The sequence below is a fragment of the Motacilla alba genome, chromosome 19 (assembly GCF_015832195.1).
Source record: "Motacilla alba alba isolate MOTALB_02 chromosome 19, Motacilla_alba_V1.0_pri, whole genome shotgun sequence".
Lineage (NCBI taxonomy): Eukaryota > Metazoa > Chordata > Aves > Passeriformes > Motacillidae > Motacilla > Motacilla alba.
The window spans coordinates 17,721-38,760 of NC_052034.1; the positions used below are offsets into that span (position 1 = coordinate 17,721).

The window sequence follows — 21,040 nt, forward strand, 5'->3', positions numbered from 1 at the left end:
AACGTGTAAGTGTGAACATGCTGGTTACAAGTTTCTGCCCATGAACGCACAGAAATTTGGCAGTGTGTCTACGGGTGCATGCGCGTGCATTTCCGTCTCTATGCCCTCAAAGACCGTTCTCTCCTCCCTTTGCCTCCGTGTTCCCCGCTAAAGAGACAATCTGTGCATACTTTCACATCGTCATCGTCCAAGCAACCCGAGGAAGATCTGGTACTAACCCCTCCTTCCCTCATTCTGTCTTTCTCCGTTTCCTTCCCGACCCACATCTCCCACGTTTTCCTTCCTCCACACCGGCGCTGCCGCCCGATTCGAGCCGCCTCGCTCCCGCGGCCCCGCCCGCGGCCCAGCGCGCCCGGCCCTCTCGGGCCCCGAAGTCCCCGAGCAGTTGTGAACGAGCCCGTGGCCCCGCCCCTTCCCCCTGCTTGTTCCACCATTGCCTCCCGAAATTCCATCTCCCCCTTTGAAGGAGTGTACGCTGAGCGGGGCAGACCGGGCAGCCGCACGACCCGCACCACCCGCGCCGCTTCTGTGCGGCGGCTGCCCCGGGCGCGGCGTGCGCCCCGCCGAGCCCCTGCATCCCAGCAGAAGGAGCGGCGCCGGGAGCCGGGCTTAGTGAACGGGCTAGGGGCCGCCGGGAGGCACGGGGAGGTCTCAAAGAGGAGGAGAGGCGGCGGCGAGGGGGGCGAGACGGTCCCGCGTCTGCTGATAGCAGCTCCCGACCCTCCTGCGTCCCTGCCCGCGCAGCCTGCGGTGCGCGGACACCATGGCCGGCGAGATCGAGGATCTGAACAGTCGGGAGGCGCAGACTGTCTGCGACGGCCTGGAACGCTACGAGGACACGCTGCGGGGCGCCGTCCGGGAGATCCATGTGGACATCCAGCTGTTCAAGCAGGGAGTAGGCCGGCAGGTGGAGGAGGTGCTGCGCCTCGCCAGCCCCCTGGCACACGCCGTCTCTGAGCTGCAGCAGGAGAACCGGCGCCTGCGGGTACAGCTGGAGCGCCTGTCTCGGCAGGTGGAGGCCCTGGGCAGGTCGGCGGGGCTGCCGCAGGAGTGGGTGAACGAGGCGGCAGAGAGCTCTCAAGTCGTGGGGCCCGGCTCGCCGGCGCAGGGTTCGGCCGACGGCGCATTCTCCGGTCATACCAAGCTAACGGTTGCTGGCCGGAGCCAAGTAAGCGGCCAGAGGGACGACAGGAGGGAGGGCCAAGGGTATGCATGCAGGGATGCTTCACGGGTGTTGCCAGATTGCGTTGGCACGGGATAATGTTTAGGTACACGGGGTTCCTCTTTTGCGGCGCGGGGTCAGTGGTATTTTGGGAGGTGCTCTGAGAAATGGTCTTGGCTGTGATACCATCTGGAGAGCTACCTAATAATGGCCCTCTTTGGTCAGACTGGGATCTTGGTTAGAGTGGTAGCAACCTGTCAGTTCTCTGTGGTTAGAAATAAGAGAAGATGGGGCAGTCTAGGCTATCGATGTATGTGTGTACGTGAATATTTTTGTATCCTTTTTGGACTCGATTCTGGGGGATCTGTGTGCCAGCAATGCTGTTTGCCAGTTGGCAAGCTTGCAAAGGTGAATAGCTTAGCATACAGCAGGCAGTGGTTTCCATTAGATAACATCCCGCAGTGAGTCAGTTTTGCTGTTCAGCCACTGTCCCTCACTGCTGCAGCTCATCCCTGAGGGGTTGACACAAGCTTTTGTGGTCTCTGTGACCTAAACTTGCACAAACGTAGTCATCCCTCCCAGTGATAAAACTTTCTGCAGTGTAATGGAGCACTGTAACTTGGTGCACAGAAATCCCAATAGTGGAAAGTTCATCTGGTACTGAGATGTTTTGTGTAATTCTTTTTCTGCGTCTGTCTCTGCGATAAGAATTGAGAGCTCCTGTGCCACCCTTGATGCCAAGAGAGTGCAACCAGTCAGTGCACTGTGATTCAGTCACATAAAACTAAAGTACTAGAGACTTGGCTTTCACAGATGAAAGCCTGTTTCACGTTCTCTTGGTTAAGCATGTCTCAAGGGGGTTTTAAGACTGTTGGAGCTTTAAAAAACTGGTCTGTGGTCTATTAGGCTTAGGGTTAAAGAAGAAAATTTTGGAAGTTAAATTTACTAGAATTGGTGGGAATGAGCAGAGTCTGTATTCCATTCCAGCCCTCTTCATTCCTACTGACCTGTGAATGGGGTCATTGGGCTTCCTACCTCTGGGCAAATGGCAAGGTAAAACTGCTGTTTAATACATTCTAGCAACTGCTGCCTTTTCCCCATGTGACAAAGGTAAGCAGCATCCATACAACTTCCAGACTGCTTCCTTTTTGTTCTGCGGAGCTATCTACACTTGCTTGTATTGCAAGAAATTGAAGTAAGATGAGTGATACAGAAGGGACAAGGGACTGTGGTCCCTCACTCCATTTCACTCGCTCCATCGCCACTGTCTACGCTGTGGTGTGCACTTCACAGTCTGTGAAAGTCTTGCATCAATGTTACGTCCAATATCCAGCTTTAGGTATTAGTCTGTGTTAAAGCACAGTATGAGCTTTTCTTTGGATGGGAACCTTCCTGCTTTGCTTTGGGGGTTCAAGGAAGATCACTTAAGTGCTGATCGTTCTTCAGTGCCCTCCCAACAATTTAGGTTGGAGAAGTTCCCAAGTTAGCAGAGCTGACCGAAAGGGAATTTCAGTACTTAGAAGTATGAGAGGTGCAGCTACAGCTGCACACACCAAATTTGTGCAGTGAAAACATGAGTTTGTGGGTCAGGTTCTGATGTGGCTGCATGCAAATGGTGAAAGACCAAGCCTTGGTTGCTGGGATGGTTGCTCAGATTCTCTGTAATGAACACTGTACCTTCAGTTGATTCCAATTTCTTGTTATATGACCGAAGCATTTAAAACAGAATACCATAAATGGGACAGTGTATGTTTTCAGATACATGAGCACCTATAATAAAACTGGTGACGCTTCTAGTCTTAGTAAGTACTTCTATAATGCAAGACATGAGAAGCAAATAATACTGACCTGGAAATAGTTGCAAATCAAGATGTGCTCTTTTGCTCCTGAAAAGATTTATTGGTCGAGTTCGTTTTTACTGTGCGGTCAATGCAGCATTAATTGGATACCAGAGATTCTGAGCATCCTTGGTATCTGAGCCATTATTTTCTAATATTGCTAGATTATTTTTCATGGTAATTTCATTGGGAAAAAAAATGAATCCAGGGAATTCCAAGCGCAGCTCAGAAGCAAGAACACAAATCTCCTTTTAATTCTAATCTGGGCAATTTCTGCTATGATGTCCTTGAAAGCTGATATAGAGCAGACTAAATGCTAGTTTAAGTCGAATTTTAAATGGCCGTTAGCCGCTCTGATTTGGAGTTGAGTCTTTCTGTTGTTTTGATACCAGACTTCAACTCAGCTCTCTTAACCGTGCCAGAGTCTTGAGAGCTGCTTTCACAAAGGTGCAAAATAGCGGATATTTGAAGAGGTAGTTTCAAAGATCTGGATCCTGGAGCCATACCTGAGCTACTGAGGATCTACAAAGGAAGAGTTTTGATCTTTCTTTTGTTAGTCTGATTTTACGTTTTGGCAATAACTTACAATATGTCCATAGTTTTTGTGATTAAGCATGATGCCATTGTTAAGAGGGAGGACTAAAAGTACTTTAAGGGTGTCCTGTTTTAAAACTGTCAGAAGAGTTTCTGTACAACTTGGACAGACAGCTGCAGAGAATCTGCCTGCAGTGGTCAAAGCCACAGAGAGATAGGTAGCTGGCTATGACCACCTATGAAGGTCTAAACAAGTATTACTCCCCACTGGGATCTCTCCCTGATGACCTGATGGCACCCAGCTCTTAGTCAGCCTGTGAGTAACTGCATAAGAGACGACTTGCCTATATATAATGACCTATGTATTTCCAGCAAAGATGGGCTGAGAGAGCTGGGATTATTCAGCCTGGAGAAGAGAAGACTTCAGGGAAACCTCACTGTGGCCTTGTGGTGAAGCACAGGTTGCCCGAGGAAGTTGTGGATGCCCCATCCCTCTCGGTCTTTGAGGCCAGGTTGGATGGGCTCCTGAGCAACCTGATCTAATGCGTGGAATCCCTGCGCATGTCAGGGTGTTGAAACAAGATAATCTTTATGATCCCTTCCGACGCAAACTGTTCTATAGTTCTATAATGACAGGGAGATTACATGATTAATAGAGCATTACATACCCTATTTCCAAACTATCTTAACTCCCGTGTTTGATAAAGGAAGTCTGTTGGTTTAACGTCTTTATTATTCTCTTCCTGCAAGTGTCCTTTTGGAATGGTGACATTTCAAGGTCGCCTTGATCCTTATCTAGATTGTTTTTGTTGTTGTTTATTTTGTTTTAATTCACTGTGGCATAGCCACAGGCACCTGCTGAAGCTGCTAAGAGAGAATTGTTCCCTCCTATCTGTATATATCCAGGCTTAGTTCAAAAAAGGTTCTATGCAAAGTACTCCTATTGTTTTTCTTCAGTGCAATAGCTTTTCTAATGTGTTCGTGGTGTTCAAGGCTTTTTCTTCACGTAGCAGGGTCAGTTACAGACAGAATACTTGTATTGTCTGGTGGACAATGGCTTTCTGGTAGTAGAATTAAGGGTTAAATGTGGTACACTTCTTGCTGGTGTCTAGCTGGCTTGTTTGCATTTCCTCAAAATTTCATTGTTCCCAGTATCTGATATATCAGTGATCTCTATATCTGCAAGGAACAGAGTGTGGAACTTTCCCTTTGTGGCAGTCAGTGGCAATATTACTGTTCATCAAAGTGAAGCAGCAATTTCACCTATCATACTTAAGAAGGGGATGTACTTCTCCTAGATAAACAGCATTTCTAGAACCAGTGATTTTTATTGTGACCCTTGTGGTAGTTGGTGGTTTTATGAATGACAGTGAATGACTGAAATCTGTCATTTGAGTGAGAGTAATATAATTTGTGTCTGTCATTCTTCTAGAATTTGACCTTGTTGCAGACAAAATCTTGAAGACGTAACAGACATGCACCTTAGAGGTTCAGCGAGGAAATTACAATTGTATTTTTTTTTCTAATCTTGCGAATTGGTGCTTATTTTTTCTGAATGCATTGAATTTTTACTACAGGCTTGTGATAATTGCAGCTTCCAGTTAAGGATCTCCAAAGTGTAACTTCTTTGCAGCAAAGGAGGAATTCCAGCAGCCCTATAACTATGGAAAGTATTATCACACTCCATTACACGGAGACCTCTGAGCTACACAGAGATTAGTTCTACAAGCCAGCTTGGATAAGGCATCCAAAATATTAGTGTTAACTTTCTTTTCTTCAACTTCATCAGTTCTTCATCGTGTTGTTGTCTCATGAGTTGTACAAATGTGTACTTCTTAAGAACAGATATGTGTAGTTACCCCTCTGCTACTTATCATCTATGTAACCAGCACTGACAGAAGTAGTATTGCTAAACACATGGGTTTGTCAGAAGCTTGGCATCTCCAAAGTGGATTTTGAAAGTACTTCAGCGTGACACTACTAAATGCACATCAGAATCTGATCTCAGATCCTCCCACTGTTCTGTCAGCACATGGGCCTTCTTCCCCATCCTCCAGCCTGGTATCAGTTTCTTCTTTGGCACTGTTAGCCAAACTGTAGCAGTCAGGTTTGCATGAAATAAGGTAATGCAGCACTTGACATTGCATTAGAAAGCCAGTTCAGTGCGTAGAATGCTAAGTGACCTTTGCAACAATCATGTCATTTGACGATTTTACTCACCCACACCTCCCCAGTTTATAAAAGCAGATTCATGTTTACAGCCTACACAGGCATTCTTCACATTCTGGTCATAATGGCTGACATGAATGGCTAAACAGTTCTAACTGTGTATCATGGGTACATTCTAGGGAGATGCATTAGCTATGCTTTACATTTCAGTTCTGGATTTGGGCAGTAATTGTTGACTGGGATCTCAATTGCACTAAATGCAGCAATAAAAGTTCTGAACCCTTGATTCTGCATGGTTTCTATAATAAGTATTTGTTTAATTTGTAATTTTCTTAGTCCTGGCAGCTAGTGCTAACCGAGTTTATTCATGCACAGTACCTTTTTCAAAAGTTTCAAAATAGGGGGTTTTTCCCAGAAAGTAAAACATCTGGATATAACTACATAATCAATGAACATTTTTGTGGACTGCGTGTTGGGGAATTTCTCTCTGCTACTTGTAGCTGCTGCTTCTTTTTGGAAACTTAACTGCAGTAATCATGTATCTGCAAAGCAGTTTCTTCTTCCTTTAGTTATGCAGCCAAAAATCACATAGTTCCTCACGGTTTAACATGCCACTTCACCTCCCAAAAAACCCCAGCCCAACCACCCAATCAAACAAACAAACAACCCACCCCCAAAACCCCCACAACCTCCTACTAAACCCACCAAAAAAAAAAAAAAAAAAATCCTGGCTGATTTTTCTGTAATTGTATTGACAGCCATTATGAGGACAATTTCTGCTTTTGCCAGAAAAAAAGCTATACTCACAGAAGTTACAGATCATAAAATAGCTGTAGTGTCTTAGAATTGAATTTACTTTGTAATGCCTGTACAATGTGTTTTTATACTGTATTTTCTTTCTGCAGATAATAGAAAAAAGAATGCACAGCATTATTCCCTGCAATTTCAATCAATTTCACCACTGTTACATCACGTCTTCTGTTTATCACCATTGCAGTGGATGGTGATACCTTTATCTAACAAAAGATAACACCTCTTAGGTGCTTGGGGTCCAGTAAGGACATGTGTGTGAAGATTGATTTAAGTTGTGTTAATGCATTTCCAATGCTTCATTTGCAGGCTCGGCTCCTGGGGTTAGGTAATTGTTCCTTTCTTATTTTGTGGTCACTTGCACGAGGATGACCTGTTCTTGGCAGGTGTTTCAGGATATTCTTCTCACTTTTGCTGCTGTTTAAAATTTAACTGTCATGTCTGTTGTCTGTTCTGACAGAGTGTAGACCTGGATGACCACCAGAAGCCTGAGTTTAGAAGAGTTTTTAGTTCTTCCATCATTGAAAATGGGCATCGATCTTCATCATCAGGTAGGAACAGGGCAGGAAATGAAGCCGCACTGTTCGTAAAATACCTGATCTTGGCAGTCATAGAGCAGGACTCACATTTTGGAAGGGTTAGAATCTACTATAGTTTCAGGATGGATATTGTCCTGGTGGCACCAGTACTTTATTTCAAAACTAGGAGTTTAACTTTTAAACTCTGGCTTTACCGTTAAGCATGTACTACGGTGTTTCATAATTTGGAGGCCATTACTCCTGCAGTAACTGGAGACACGAGCGATAAGACCATGGTGGGTGCCGTTGGAGTCTTGCATCCCAAAACATCTTGCAAGTCACCCGTCTGCTTCTGTCATCTTTCAGTGGAGGAAAGACTTACCATCTCCGCTTTAGAGAAGGTCATACAGTGTTTCATAAAACCATGAACAAAAATGCTGCTTCCTTAACCGGGGCAGGAGATTGCAAGTGAGGGCTGCACAGAGGAAGAGAAGCTTACCAAATGCAAATGCTAGTATATTAACGATCTGAAGACATTGTTCCTGCTGAGATTCACGTAGAGTAAGTGTGATCGCTGCAAGGGTCACTTGGGCTAGGGTTGTTTCTGCTAAATAAATGGTACAATGTTTCACAGATGAGTAAGTCCAATGACCTGTAAAATACAGTTGTTGCATGAACATTGGTTTGTAGCTTTGTTACAAACTGCAAATTTACTTCCTCTCTCCCATTTTTTTATTCAGGTCAGGCAAAAGTCGCCCGTGAACTGACCTGTTTTCAGATGTCAGGATCTTCGTCCCCCGAAGCCCATGCCCCTGCAGTCACCTTACAGATGCCCCACCTTCCCGTTACTGCAGTAACCAGGACATCTGAGAGGTTTTCAGGAGAGAACATCTGTCCAACAGGAACAACTAATACATCCTCTTGCCTGCTGGGACAGGGCAAGAGCGCAAATACAACGGGAGTAAAATCTTCCAACCAGCCAGGTAAAAGAGAAAACGAACTTGCTGAAGCTGCATCCCCTTTCCTTTCTTCAACTGGCGCTATGAGTATTCTCCTGTGACCTAGTGGTAATTACGAAACCTTGCTTCTACGGCTATATATCCCATTGTGGGACACTCCATTTTGGAATACTGTGGGTCCTAGCTGGAGCTTTCGGCTGTAATGTCACATCTGCAGATAATTTTTGTGCCTAACGTAGTTGAGTTTTTAGTGAAGCATATCTTACAGCACAGTTACTGAATTCAATAAGTTACTGAATCTCTTAAACATGCCCAGCTCTTTTCATGAAATTTGTGGACATTTTTAGTGCTTTGGGACTGGAGGCCCTGCGAGAAGTTAGGCAGATATTTGGCCAGCAGGTTCCAATAGTCATTTGGAAGAAGGAATGACTGACAGCAGTCTGACACAAATACACATGTCAGTGATTTCATAATCTTAGTTATATTGGAACTGGGTTAAAAAAAAATTCATATGGAAGCCATTCATCCTTGACTGTGACACTTACGAACTGGAGTATATATATGGGTCAGAAACTACAGAAGGAGACTGGGATGGGATTGCTAGCAAGAGATAGGGATTATTTGCCGGTTATTCTTTCAATTTTTATCTTACTAAAACTAAAAATGTAGCAAACACTTCCTTTGTCTTTGTGCTCATACAGTGAAGGACTGGAATTCAATTACAATGAGAACAGTGGACTCATCTGCCACTGGAGGTGAGTGTTCCTATCTGCGTGCCCTTGTGCAACAAAAATTGAGAGTGATTCTGGGTTCTTCGGGGGATTCAGATCTGAGCATGTTGTTTTGACTTGTAGGTACACGGTAATACTAATTTTGGTAACAAGTCTGTATGCAGACTCGTAGAGTCACGAACACTTGTTCTACTCCATCAGATTCTCAATCAGTTCAAAGTGAGGGGTACTTACCCTTATTTTCACAGTGATGTACGTGTGTACCGTTAGGCAATCTCTGCAGTGGAAACCACAGGTGCCAGAAAAGTGAGGCAGGCAGACAGCTTGAGCAGTGATGATTTCAGCTGATCAAGTGAAAACTGTGACTGCACACAAGGCAGTTGGAAAGTGCTGTGCCCACCCACATATACTGAAGCAAATTACTTTGAGCAAGATAAAAGTAAGGAGTCTCCTTTGTAATATAATGTGGCAAAGGACAAAATGCTTTACGGATTTCTGATTTCAGTTGAAATAGATGAGTTGAGCTCTCTCCAAAAGTACCTCTGATTGCTGTCATCAAGTTGTTACTGTCTGCACAATGTACTGGCATTTCACAGTGGTCTCAAGTGTCAGTTTATTTAGCAAAATATGTAGCCCTTCTGGAATAAGGATTACATTCCTCCTCATCTGGAAACATCTGAGATTGGCATAAACATCTGGCAATTGTTAATGGTCACAAATTTGTCACACCTGTATGCTGGCATCTACCAGTGTGTTTTACATGAGAAGGGTAGTTGATCTGGATCACATCTGTAAGAAGAGGGGAGAATTCTGCATTTTCAGAGAGTAAGACAGTGAGCAGGTTGGATTGCTTCTAAGATGGCAGTCCATGTATAGAAGGAGCTTTCCAGAAATCAGTTGCTGGTTTATGCAACAAGTTTTGGCTTTGGTACATTAAAACTGGGCAAGACGCTCCACTGTTTTGCAATTACAGAGCATAGCTAGAGTCCGGAGCTGAGCCCTAAGAGGCAAAGTACATAAGGCAGAACCTCAGAGGTGCAGGGAGGAAGATGCAAAGTTGATTTTAAGCCACATTTGCAACTTTGAGTCTGTTCTACTTTACAAACTAAAATGTCTTCCTGGTAGAAATTAGATCAATTTAAATTATGCACTCAATTACATTAAACTCCCCAGGGCTTGTCTGCTAGAATGACTTTTGCAAGCACCACTTTTTCCTTTAACTGAAATGTCAGTGGCAGCGTGCCCTTCTCTGAGGGCCTGAAGTGATCTGACCTTCCAACTGCAGTTTTATCAAAGACATCCTCTCAGAGTCCTTTCTGGTATGCTTACACTATCCTCGCTGCAGTGCAACAATTTTAGAGAAGAATTGAACTGCTGGGGAAAATCCTTCCCCAGCTTGTTAGCTCATATGGAAGGCAGAGACCTGCAGCTTTACAGTGTGGTGAGTAAAAATCAATGCATGTCTGTCCATCAGGAAAGCACATGAGGAAAGTTTCTGCACTAATGCATCTTACCTGTTTTTCTATAGAGAATGCTACTTCTGTCACCAAGCCTGTCTCAACTGTGAACTACGGGCTGCGTAGTGGAGCCCAAACTGGTGAAAGGTATGCATTTTTCATGACTTTTTGTTAGGCCATTTTGGTCAATGTAGTCTCAAGGGACAGGTGTTCTGCTGACTTGGAAAACAGGTGAGTCCCAGATGCTGTTTTAAGCATTCGATGTATAATTGTACATTAATCTACTTGCCCCATAATCTCTTACATTAACATAGGTAGTTCGTTTAATGTATGTATGTACATACATTAAATTACATTAATGTATGTAATGCATGTGCTATGTACATCAACATGTAAATGAGCATATTCCTCTTAACCACACTTCTACTTTCAGGGAATAACCAATCAATGACCTGTACTAAAACCATCCTAGTGATGTACTGTACGTAGTTATTTTCAATCAACACAGCAGTGCTTATATACATACCCTGAATGTTCTCAGGTGAAACGTACCAGGTTATTTATTGATTGTACTTCTCAGGGGAAATCAGCAACCTGCTGTATATATCATGCTATATGTCTAGTTTGAGGATCACTTACTCCCCCTAAAACCCCTGCATGACTTGCTCTTTTGTACCTCTGATTCCTATATCAGGGCCATATCCTGGTTAATCCTCACACCATATCCTGGTTAATCCTTTCTTTTCACGAGGCATCTAGTAGGCTGTACATCAATGTCACACCTGTGATTACAGCTTTGGATAGCCTTAGCACTTAGCATTTGGCTCCTTTTTTCGTGAGGGATGCTTCTTCAGGCTGCCCCACCACTGCACCAAAGAACAAATGAGTCACTGGTGCTACATTTTGAGCCTGTTAAAGGCTGTAAGCTTTCCTCTGGGCCAAGTGGAACAGAGTTGAGAAAGGACAGAATTTTACAGAGCACTTTCAAGTAGACCTAACTATGGATTTCTACATTGTTTTAGTCTTAATCAGTATCAGTGCTTGATAGTGGTGGATTTTTGTTAGGAGGAGGAAGTTGTCAGATCCTTTGAAAACAGTTTTAAATATACTATTCTGTGTTGAAATTAGTACTTTGGGTTTATTTTTGGAAACGAACATACAATTACCAGCAAATATCCTTAGTTTGGCTAGCCTAGAGTTTGATTTGTAGATAAATGCCTTGCTGAGGACTACTACACATTCATTATTAACTCAAGAGTTGCAGTTGCTTAGAGGATTACATGGTATCACAATGATTCCTGGCATATCCAGACATGCTTAGCACGCAAAATATCCATCAAGAAAAAAACTGGAGAGAAGAAAGTTTAAATTTCTTAAATTAGGCTTGTATCTGCCTTGAAGACAATCCCAAATTAGGCATTGCATTTCCTCTGAGGTAGTTCCAACATCAGCACTTCAGTATTTGAGTCACGATACGCTGAGCACCCTAAAGAACTTGTTGTCATACCCAACCTCCATCTGTACCAGAAATCAACACGTGACGCTGATGTCATTGTTCTTTGCCTGTTTCCCCATCTCTCTGATATGGAATAATTCCAAATGCAATGTTTGGCTTGCTTCATTAATGCCAGTGAAGCAGTATATGGCTCAAACAAACACAAATTAGAATATAATCCCATATTTCTCAATCACATATACAGCTTGCAGTCAGTAAAGCAACACTGTCAGAAGGTCAGAATTCTGTGTGCTAGAAGTAAAACTTCCAAAAGTACTTCCTGATTTATTCTTCAAGTTTCATTTTAAAAATGTCACAGCCTCCAAGAACCCTGAAGTTGGAAATTGATGGGATTTAGTGCTCTTGTGTGGCCACAACTTTTTTTTTTTTGTTTTCTTTTTTTTCTTGAAGGTTTTTACTTGTTGTTCTGCTCAGCGCTACAAAGTGCTTATGGCTTGTCCAGCTGTGTCTTATTTGTAACAGTACCTTAGGGGCTTCAATACTTAAGTGCTGTTGTGTGTCAATAATAATTTTGCTTTTATTAACATTGCTTTTGACTCATGCAGGTCCTCTTGAAATGGATCTTTTGGAAGGTTTAGAGACAACAATTGAACCTTTATGCTGGCTCTTGTCACTGCAGAGAGTTACTCTTTTGTTTACCACATACTTTTCACTCCAGTGCCACTGACAGTTACTGTGAGGTGACCCCCAGTACTCACTCACCTCCTCCTACTGTGCATCGCCAAGTTGAAAGGAGGCGAGAATTGGTGCGGTCTCAGACGCTCCCGCGGACTATGGGAACGCAGGCCAGGAAAGCGCTTTTTGAGAAACTCGAATGCGATGATGGAAAGTACGTCTGAGTTCTCGTCTCCAGAACGGTTTGGTAATGGGAAGCTAATTTGTCAGTTATTACCTGAGTATTTGTCAGTTATTAGCAGAGTACAGCTGGGTGGGAGAACTCTCTCCGAGCTAAGGGACAATATGAGGCCCCTAAAGTTTCACTGACTTACAGACCAAGCCTTGGAAATTCACAGCTACAGATTCCTCTGACTTTGGAGTTGTTCAGCTGAAGCAGCGGGTTCCCTTTTATCAGGGAAGAGTTCTGTGAAAGCTGCCTTCTCCATCATTATAGGAGACTGCAAATATAGTGACTGCCTGTTGCCATACATTCAGGATCAAAATATGGACACTTCTTGATGGGGGTATGATTTAAAGAAAAGAGGGCTTGGAATTGGAATTCTGGCTTTCGTTTAATAAAAACTAAGTTTTTCTTGCAGGACCAACAACTCAAGGTTTCAGCAACATGTTTCTCAAGTATCACTTGGACAGGGGCTGACCTGGGCAAAGTTGTATAGATGTTCCTGACAAATAAATATAAGTTTTTCTAGAATATAATTTAATCTGGTCTCTGTTAATTTTACAGAGGAAAAGGAGAATCCAGAGCTAAGCTGAAGAGGTCGCTCAGTTTTGGGGTTGCCAGCGCTAGCAGCATTAAACAAATTCTGTTAGACTGGTGTCGCTCAAAAACCGTAGGATACAAGGTAAAGATATGCTAGTATTTTCATTTCTCTCGTTTTTGTTTCAAGAGAATTTGCCAGATTCCATGCTCAAAGGGTGAATGTAAAATATGCTAGAGAATGAGCTGACTTCCTCAAGGTCATCAATTTTTTGTGTGGGTGACATGAATATGGTTTGCATAAGCAGCAATTCAAGACTGTCAGTGACTGCATGAATGAGATTCTGTATGTCTATTAAAGTAATGCATTACTGTTTTTCTAAAAGCCAACCTTTTTGTGCTTATGGATAAAAATTTCAGTATACACTCAGACTTTTTTTTCTTAGTTGCAGGCTGTAATTTTTTATTCACATTATACATGACAAGTTCTGAATACATGGAGTCTATGGCCATTTTGCTACATGCAGACCCAAGTACTCTGTTAGTATTCGACAAATGAATTTGTAATAAATGGTTGAGTTTGAATCATACTGTGAGTAACTTTTTTATGAGGTAGCATCACTGTCTCTGTAAGAATACAGCAGTTGAGATTTTACTCGTTTTACCTGGCCTTAAACTGCAACTGTCAAAGAAATACAGAGTTTTTTCTTCTAGGGATTTTTTTGCATGTGTTCAGCATGTTTTTCAACATTACTAAATGTGCATAATATTGCTAAACTGTACATTATAGTACAAATAAGCAGAACTAATTAAAATTACAATATATTGCTTACCAGAAAAGCTGGGGCTTGAATTTTATATGATGGGAAAGCAACATGAGACAAGAGCACAAATATGTTTTTTTTCACTGTGGCATTTAAAAGTAACAATTAGAATTTGTTTTGAGAATCAGGTGGTGCAGTAGGTATGATTTTTCTTATATTTCTACCTATCTGTGTGTAAACAGATACTGAATTGGCCAAAGCAAGCAAGCATAGTCTTTATCTAGTGTTATTCACAAAATGAACTGTTCTTCAATTTTAAATCCTCCATAGGGTGATTACGGTTCTATATAAGCAGTGTCTTTAAGTTTCCACAAATACTGAGCTGGTGCATCGGGCCTGCTCCAGTGCTCACTGATGTTGTTGAGATTCTTCACAGGATTTTCAGTGGGCTTTGGATCAGGGACCTTGACTATGTGTCTGCTTTGCATCTGGGTATTTCAGACAAAGAGCTTTAATTGCTGAGTGTGCCATTTTTTTCCCAGAATGTCAACAATGAAACGGACATACAAAGATGGGAAGAAAAAAAATAAAGCCTGTGCCCTTGCTGGTGGGAAAGAATGATAGAAAACTGCATTGAACAAAAGCAGCTCTTATTTGTTCCCTTGTGCTGCATTAACCTGTGTATTTTTTTCATCACGACAGCACATTGATCTCCAGAACTTCTCGTCGAGCTGGAATGATGGGATGGCATTCTGTGCTCTTGTGCATTCTTTCTTTCCTGAAGCTTTTGATTATAATAAGCTTGACCCAGCTAACCGCAAGCAGAACTTTGAGCTGGCCTTCACAACGGCTGAGTGAGTACATTGGCGCTCTGTGAAGTGCTTCCAGTTCAAGTCTAATGCACCTGGGCAGCAGTGAAGAGTTTAATTATTATTCTTTTTGACTCTGTATTGATGCCTTGGGAGGCTACCTAGAACAGAGGCTAGACAGTGTTAAAGGAATTAAGTAGGTATTTAGTAAAAAGGCCTTCAAAGGATACACCTTGGGCAGTAAGAACCTGGCCGAGGCTACACCCGAGATGGACGATGGATCACATGTTTTCACACTTTCGTAAGTTTTGCTCCATTTGCATATTGGGGTTAATTGTCCAATTACAGCTTCAGATTATGAAGCCCCATCCTCCCAGACTGCTCTCCTCAATTTGCTGCTGTTTATACTTTTTGGGCCTGAAGCTGCAACGGTGTCCTTGGTTCTTCGGCTGGGAGAGGATTGTTTTGTCTGACTAAACTGTGAGGACAACTTGCTAACACTTTATATGAAGTTCAGACTTATATACTAATGCAGTACAGAATCTGGATAAAATGAAAGCTAAAACTTAAGGCATCAGTATTACTAGCTTGCATGTATCATGTCAAAAAAGATAATAAAGCTCTGCAGAGAGAACACACAGAACATGTGGGAAGCTTCATCTCTGACTGTACCTTGTTTTGCTTGAAAAAGAACAAAAGTTGAATTCATTGTAAGTACAGATTAAGGCTGAGAGCTTCTCAGTATCTCAACCAGGTAACTGCATTTCTGAAAACAGGTATTAGCAGAGCTAATACACTCAGTCATATTATCCAGATTATTTTTTTATGCTGTATAGCAGGTAATTAAATGCTAACTTATTTGTTAAATTCATTATGAATCTGAACGTGCCAGTCAGAGATAGTAACAACATTTTTGAGCTGATATCAATATGGTTCTTAGGGTAAGACCTCTCCATGTGGTAGCAGCTGGGTTTGGTACACTTTTTCCAAATGATAAGAGGAGGTAGGAACACATGGCTAATGAGGTAACTTAAAGAACTGGATTTGCCATTGGCCATTCAGAAAAAACCTTTCACATTTCTTGACATAATTTTGTTTCTCCTTATTACAGCCTCTAGCAAAGGAACCAACTTGGGAGATACAAGTATTTTTAGAAGTGCACACATATGTATATATAAAAATTTTTGTTGCTTGTCAGTGAGTTGAAGGAGATTCTGTGATACTTTTAGGTGATTGATCTCTAAAAAAACTATCTAAAACTCTCAAAGGAAAGCTGCAGTGTTCTTCTAGCTCAGTTTATATAAACAGTAGGTTTAGGGGTGAACAAAAGACACCATAAACACAACCCTAAGAAACATTAGGTGAGAGAAAATTACAGAAATTACTATCATGGCTATGATTGCCTTTTTACTGATTCATTTGAGTGTCAGTAAAGGCTATTTTCTCAGCTATTGCTGTTCACCCCAGTACTAGATATGCTGATAAAATTGATCCCTGCCCTTTTGATTTTTCATCTTAAGCCTCTGCAGATCTGTTCCTATCTGCTGGTCCAGATCACTCACATCTTGAAGATACGGGGGTGGTGGAGAACAAACAATTCACAGCCACATGGGCCTTCATCAGCACATCTCATCTCCTCCTGAGTTTTTCCATTCTTTTGGAACTCCCTATACATTAACCAAGAACTGAGACATGGGCAGAGTAGTGTGAGATTGGGCTACATGCTACAGATAATAAGGAATGTGAATGATAGTGAAAAAAAGCACCATCCCTCCAGGGCTTTAGATCAGATCCCAGTATAAAGCAAGAGACAGAAAGAACAGGAATATTCCGTGGTCATAAAAATAACAATGTCCGGCCTGACCCTGCTCAATTCATTGTGAAATGAAATGCTGCCAGTAAACCTCAGGATTTCTTAAATGTTTCAATGATGCTCAAATCAGAGCATCAAATGAATCCTGGAAGCAGTTATGTAACTCTTGATTTGGTGTATCTGTTTTATTGTTAATACAGGAAAATGGCTCACTGTGACCGTCTGATAGAAGTGGAAGACATGATGGTGATGGGTCACAAGCCAGATCCCATGTGCGTCTTCACCTATGTCCAGTCTCTGTACAGTCATCTACGATGTTTTGAATAAAACCATTGACACCTCTCCAGCCAGAAGGGTTAACTACAGCATGCTAATGGGAAGACGGGTCATTTTGCAAATGGAACACAGTATTATTTCTTGCTCTGTACGGTCCCTTTGCTTACATGCAGCTGTGTCGCTGGCTGACTGAAGTATTGCTGAGCAGTGCCCTGAAGTGTTGATCACATCACCATGTCAGTAATATGGAAATAGGTTTGAAAAAGACAAAAAGACATTGGCAAAGGCAAATATTGTCATTTTGGTGCTAGTAGTAGATTGGATTTGTAGGATTTTTATTCTTTAAAGATCACAGGAAGCAAATGTACTTCTCCTGTCTGTAAGGCTAGGGGTAATTTTATGCAGTGATTCTGCTATGAAGGTGTTCCATCTTAAAATGCAGGTAACTACAGAAGATAGCACCTTCAGTTTCACTTCTCTGTTGAACATAGTATAAAAGAAATAGCAGATGGACAAGGAAAATTCTGTTAAGCAAATAATGACCTAGAGTATTCAACCACTAGAGCAATAATGCCTCTCCTCCAACCCTACCCCTCCACTCTAGCATACACACACAAAGATCAAACAGGCATTGTTTTGTTCTCTTAAAGCATAAAGAGAGGATAACCTCTTGTCTGATGAGTGTAGTGACAGATTACTACGTTACATAATGGCATTTGTCTGTAATGGTCAAATCTGAAATGGTATTTGATGAGAGGGTTGCTAATGCCTCTACTGGCAGTCCTGAATTAATTTCTTGGTAAGACTAGCAACAGCTGGGACTGTTCTTTGTCTGAGATTGTGTTTAGGATTGCAGAAAAGGTAGGAGCTAGCAAGGTACAAAATCCTTTGAACAGTTGTAATAGAAACAAGCCTGTAATGTCCTTTTACCTAGACTCAGGGGGAGAGCAGCTCTTCAGTGTGGACAAGAGTGAACTCTTTACAACTCGTTCAGTACAGATGCTGATTCTGAGGCAAATGAACAATACGCAAAAAATATATATGAAAGATGTGGGAGTTTTGAAATAGTTTCAAAAGCTTTGCGCTAGTTTCAGTTTTCAGTTACATTAGTATTAAAACCACAGTACAGTTAGATTATTCCAGATTTACTGGACTAAAAAAAGCCTTCTAAAATGATTTCTTCCCTAAGAACAGGCTCATAGAAGGAAAAAAATTGAAAGCCACAAATCATCTGCTCATGCTAGTTCTAGAGGATGTTTTTTCACCTGCCCTTGTTCCTTTTGTAGCTATTTAGAAAGATTAATTTGGTTCTGTATTGATGACCATTTATAATAAAATATGTCAAGCATTCTTCAGATTTATTGCATTTTTTAGAATGATGTGACAGATAACAAAGTAAAATCGGAGAAAACCACACAGAGCTTTTACTTAAAAGATTTTTGTTCCAGTCATGATTCTGTGTGCTCTGAATTTCAGTTAAAAAGTACATAAGTTCAACTGCATTTGAAATATGATATTACTTCAGTCTCCCTTTCTAGTCTAGTTTACTTAAAAACCATGAATGAAGCAACTGTTTTGTTAGCATATAAGTGCCATTGCCTTCAGTTTTTTACTTTCTCTTAAATGATTATAATCCTGAGGAGTAAGTGTGAGCCTATAGCCCTACCACTGTGAGGATAAACACGTTGTACTTATGTTTTGTAGGAGTTTTGGATAAGCATGAGGAGAAATCTGTCCAAAAGTGGCACACACAATACACCTGTTTACATTCTTAGAGTAGAATACTTTTTATTGAGTAGCAGAGCCAAGGTCCACCATAACTACCACAAGAGGGGCAATACTGGCTTAATGCATCGCATTCCTTCACAGCCCGAGGTCATAGATGATTTTACTGTGTGATGTGAGTGCTGAAGACGCAGGTAAGCGCTTGGCCAATTTAGGCCTAATAGCATATAATTATATAAAGGAACTTTTAGACTGTAAAATTATTGCTAATTCAACAGGGTGAATCTACATACTTTCTGTAATTTAGCCTGGTTTTGCAACTATCCACAAGGTATTTGTACTGGTTTTCTAAAGTCTTCCCACTTCAGAGAGGTGATCGTAAAAATATCTGGGACTTAACCAGCCACCTGTTTGCAGGAAAGTTGAAGACTGTAAGCTGAGTTGATCTATTGACGGTTTGTGCGTAAGGGTTAGGGAGATAGTGCTATGACGTACTTTTAGAAAAACTTACAGCTTTGTGCATTAAGAGGTCTGCTCTATATGGATAACCTCAACTATTTGATTGTATGATTAAATTGAAATTAAAGTATATAATGTATGCCCCAAATTGATTTTTCAGTATTTTTATTTTTTTAAAAAATGCAGAGCATGTGTGTATATATGACAGTGTGTTTAGCATGAATGATAAAAGAACAATCTATTAAGTTGGCATAGTATATATTTTACACAAATGGACTGTTTCTTTTCTAATGTTTCTGTATTATATCTAAAAGTATATCTATGGTTGTTTATTGACAACTTGATCCTACTTTTAAAGCCTAAATCAATTTGTTCTGTGCAATATTTCCAAGATAATGTCAGCAGAGACATCATCTACTTTTTAAGACTATGCTTCCCATAGCAGCAAAGTCTTTCTCTTTTCATGTGTAATAACTGGATGAATGTCTTTCATCACTTCTCCCTTTGTGTGATATTTCCACTAAAGTGTTTAATCTAAAGCTACGCTCAAACCCATGCAAACTCTTGTACATGTATTTTAAATATATGTAATTACGTATAAAACTATCCCAAAGGTTCAACCTTGTATCATTAATTTAAACCTGGCCTGGCTTACAGAGGTGGTTTTAAAGTGTCCAAAATAAAAGATGGGATTACTTTGTGTAAGATGCATTTATTTAAAAGCCATTTTTGGTTATGCTAAAATGCATCTATGTCTATATAAAGCCTCAGAGGAGTTAACATAGAACCGCAGAATATTTTGAGCTGGAAGGGACCCACAAGGATCATCCAGTCCAACTCTTAAGTGAATGGCCCATATAGGGAACAAACTCACAACCTTGGTGCAGCTATAGCACCATGCTCAAACATACTGAGCTAATAGTTTGGGCTGGAAGGGATTGATCACTGTGGCAGTGATCTAGTCCAATTCCCTCCTGCAATAAGCAAGGATGTCCAACCCAAACCATTCAAGGATTCTATGACTTCAGCTTTATCAGATTGCTCAGGCCCAAGCTCTGAACTGACCTGAGGTTTTTCCAGGGATGGGGATCTCTCCGGGCCACCTGTGCCATATTTTGCCACCCTTACTGTAAAAAATGTTTTCCCTATTATTGCAGTTCGAATTTATTTTATTGATTCCTTTTTAAGTGGTTCCTTCTGTTGTACCCCCAGGTTGTCCCTGAGGTGGTTTACCCCTGGGTTTTACCCTCCCTCGAAGCTGTCCCTCATGCCATTCCCCATCTATTGGTCCAGCCCTTTCCCTGCCTGCAAAGGCAACCCAGCCCTTGATTCCCAAACCTTCCCTGCCACTTAAACCTCAGGCCAATCCCTGTCTGCAACACCCCTTTGGAATTCCCCTACTTCTCCAAGCGCCACTGGCCCATGTGTCCCATCCTGTCCACCCTACTACCCTAGTTGGCCTCAGACACTGGATGTAATCCCCTCACTCCTCCCCTGAGGATTCCCTGTTAGTTTGCTGTTTGTGTCCACTGCCTGACTTGTATCTGTACAACACCCCTTACACGAGAGAGCTAGGGGCTTTTTGTCCTGCTCCCTTCATCTGGAGTAAACTCTCCCTTGTGGAACCTCAAGACAGAGAGCCTCCTCCTTTCTCCTCTGCCTGGTCCCTGTCGTGGCTTGCGTCTGGCACCTGAGAGCAAGTGGCTCTAAAGGTTCTGCCTCTGGTAAATCCTCATATAGAGTCAGTTCCTCACTTCTGGCGTGGCACCGGAGCTCTGAGAGCTAGCCCTGGGTTCCAGCAGCCACTTCACCTTATATCTAGTCTAAATCAACCTTTTAAGTTTTAAACTGTTAAATCTTGTCCTATCGCTACAGGCCCTACTGAAAAGTTTGTCCCCATTTTTCTTAGAAGCCTCCTCTAAGTACTGAAAGGCTGCCAGAAGCTCTCTGATGAGCCTTCTGGAGGCTGAACAGCCCCAGCCCTCTCAGCCTTTCTTCGTGGATTATTTTGGACTCTAGTGGAACACCACTGTTCAGACCTATTACGTTAGTCTGCTTTGTGATTTCAGCAACATTGAAAGAAAGCAGTTAATGATGCTGCAGGGTGAGCTCAATGTAGAGAACT

At 42.0% G+C, this 21,040-nt stretch overlaps 1 protein-coding gene across 1 annotated transcript; it reads left to right on the forward strand.

Annotated features, from left to right (window-relative positions):
- Positions 1-400: 400 nt before the first annotated feature.
- Positions 401-19,620, forward strand: SMTNL2 (smoothelin like 2). The gene is made up of 9 exons (XM_038158135.1): positions 401-1,168; positions 6,974-7,064; positions 7,772-8,014; positions 8,692-8,745; positions 10,250-10,325; positions 12,353-12,523; positions 13,097-13,214; positions 14,536-14,687; positions 16,656-19,620. The coding sequence occupies exons 1-9, from the start codon at positions 764-766 to the stop codon at positions 16,780-16,782; spliced, it is 1,437 nt and encodes a 478-aa protein (XP_038014063.1). The 5' UTR covers positions 401-763; the 3' UTR covers positions 16,783-19,620.
- Positions 19,621-21,040: the final 1,420 nt, after the last annotated feature.

What these genes read in the sequence shown, in the direction of transcription:
- SMTNL2 (XM_038158135.1), top strand. Translation starts at nt 764, where the DNA reads ATGGCCGGCGAGATCGAGGATCTGAACAGTCGGGAGGCGCAGACTGTC. An exon ending in CGGTTGCTGGCCGGAGCCAA is followed by an intron (nt 1,169 to 6,973) that starts GTAAGCGGCCAG and finishes CTGTTCTGACAG; the next exon opens with AGTGTAGACCTGGATGACCA. An exon ending in CAAAAACCGTAGGATACAAG is followed by an intron (nt 13,215 to 14,535) that starts GTAAAGATATGC and finishes TCATCACGACAG; the next exon opens with CACATTGATCTCCAGAACTT.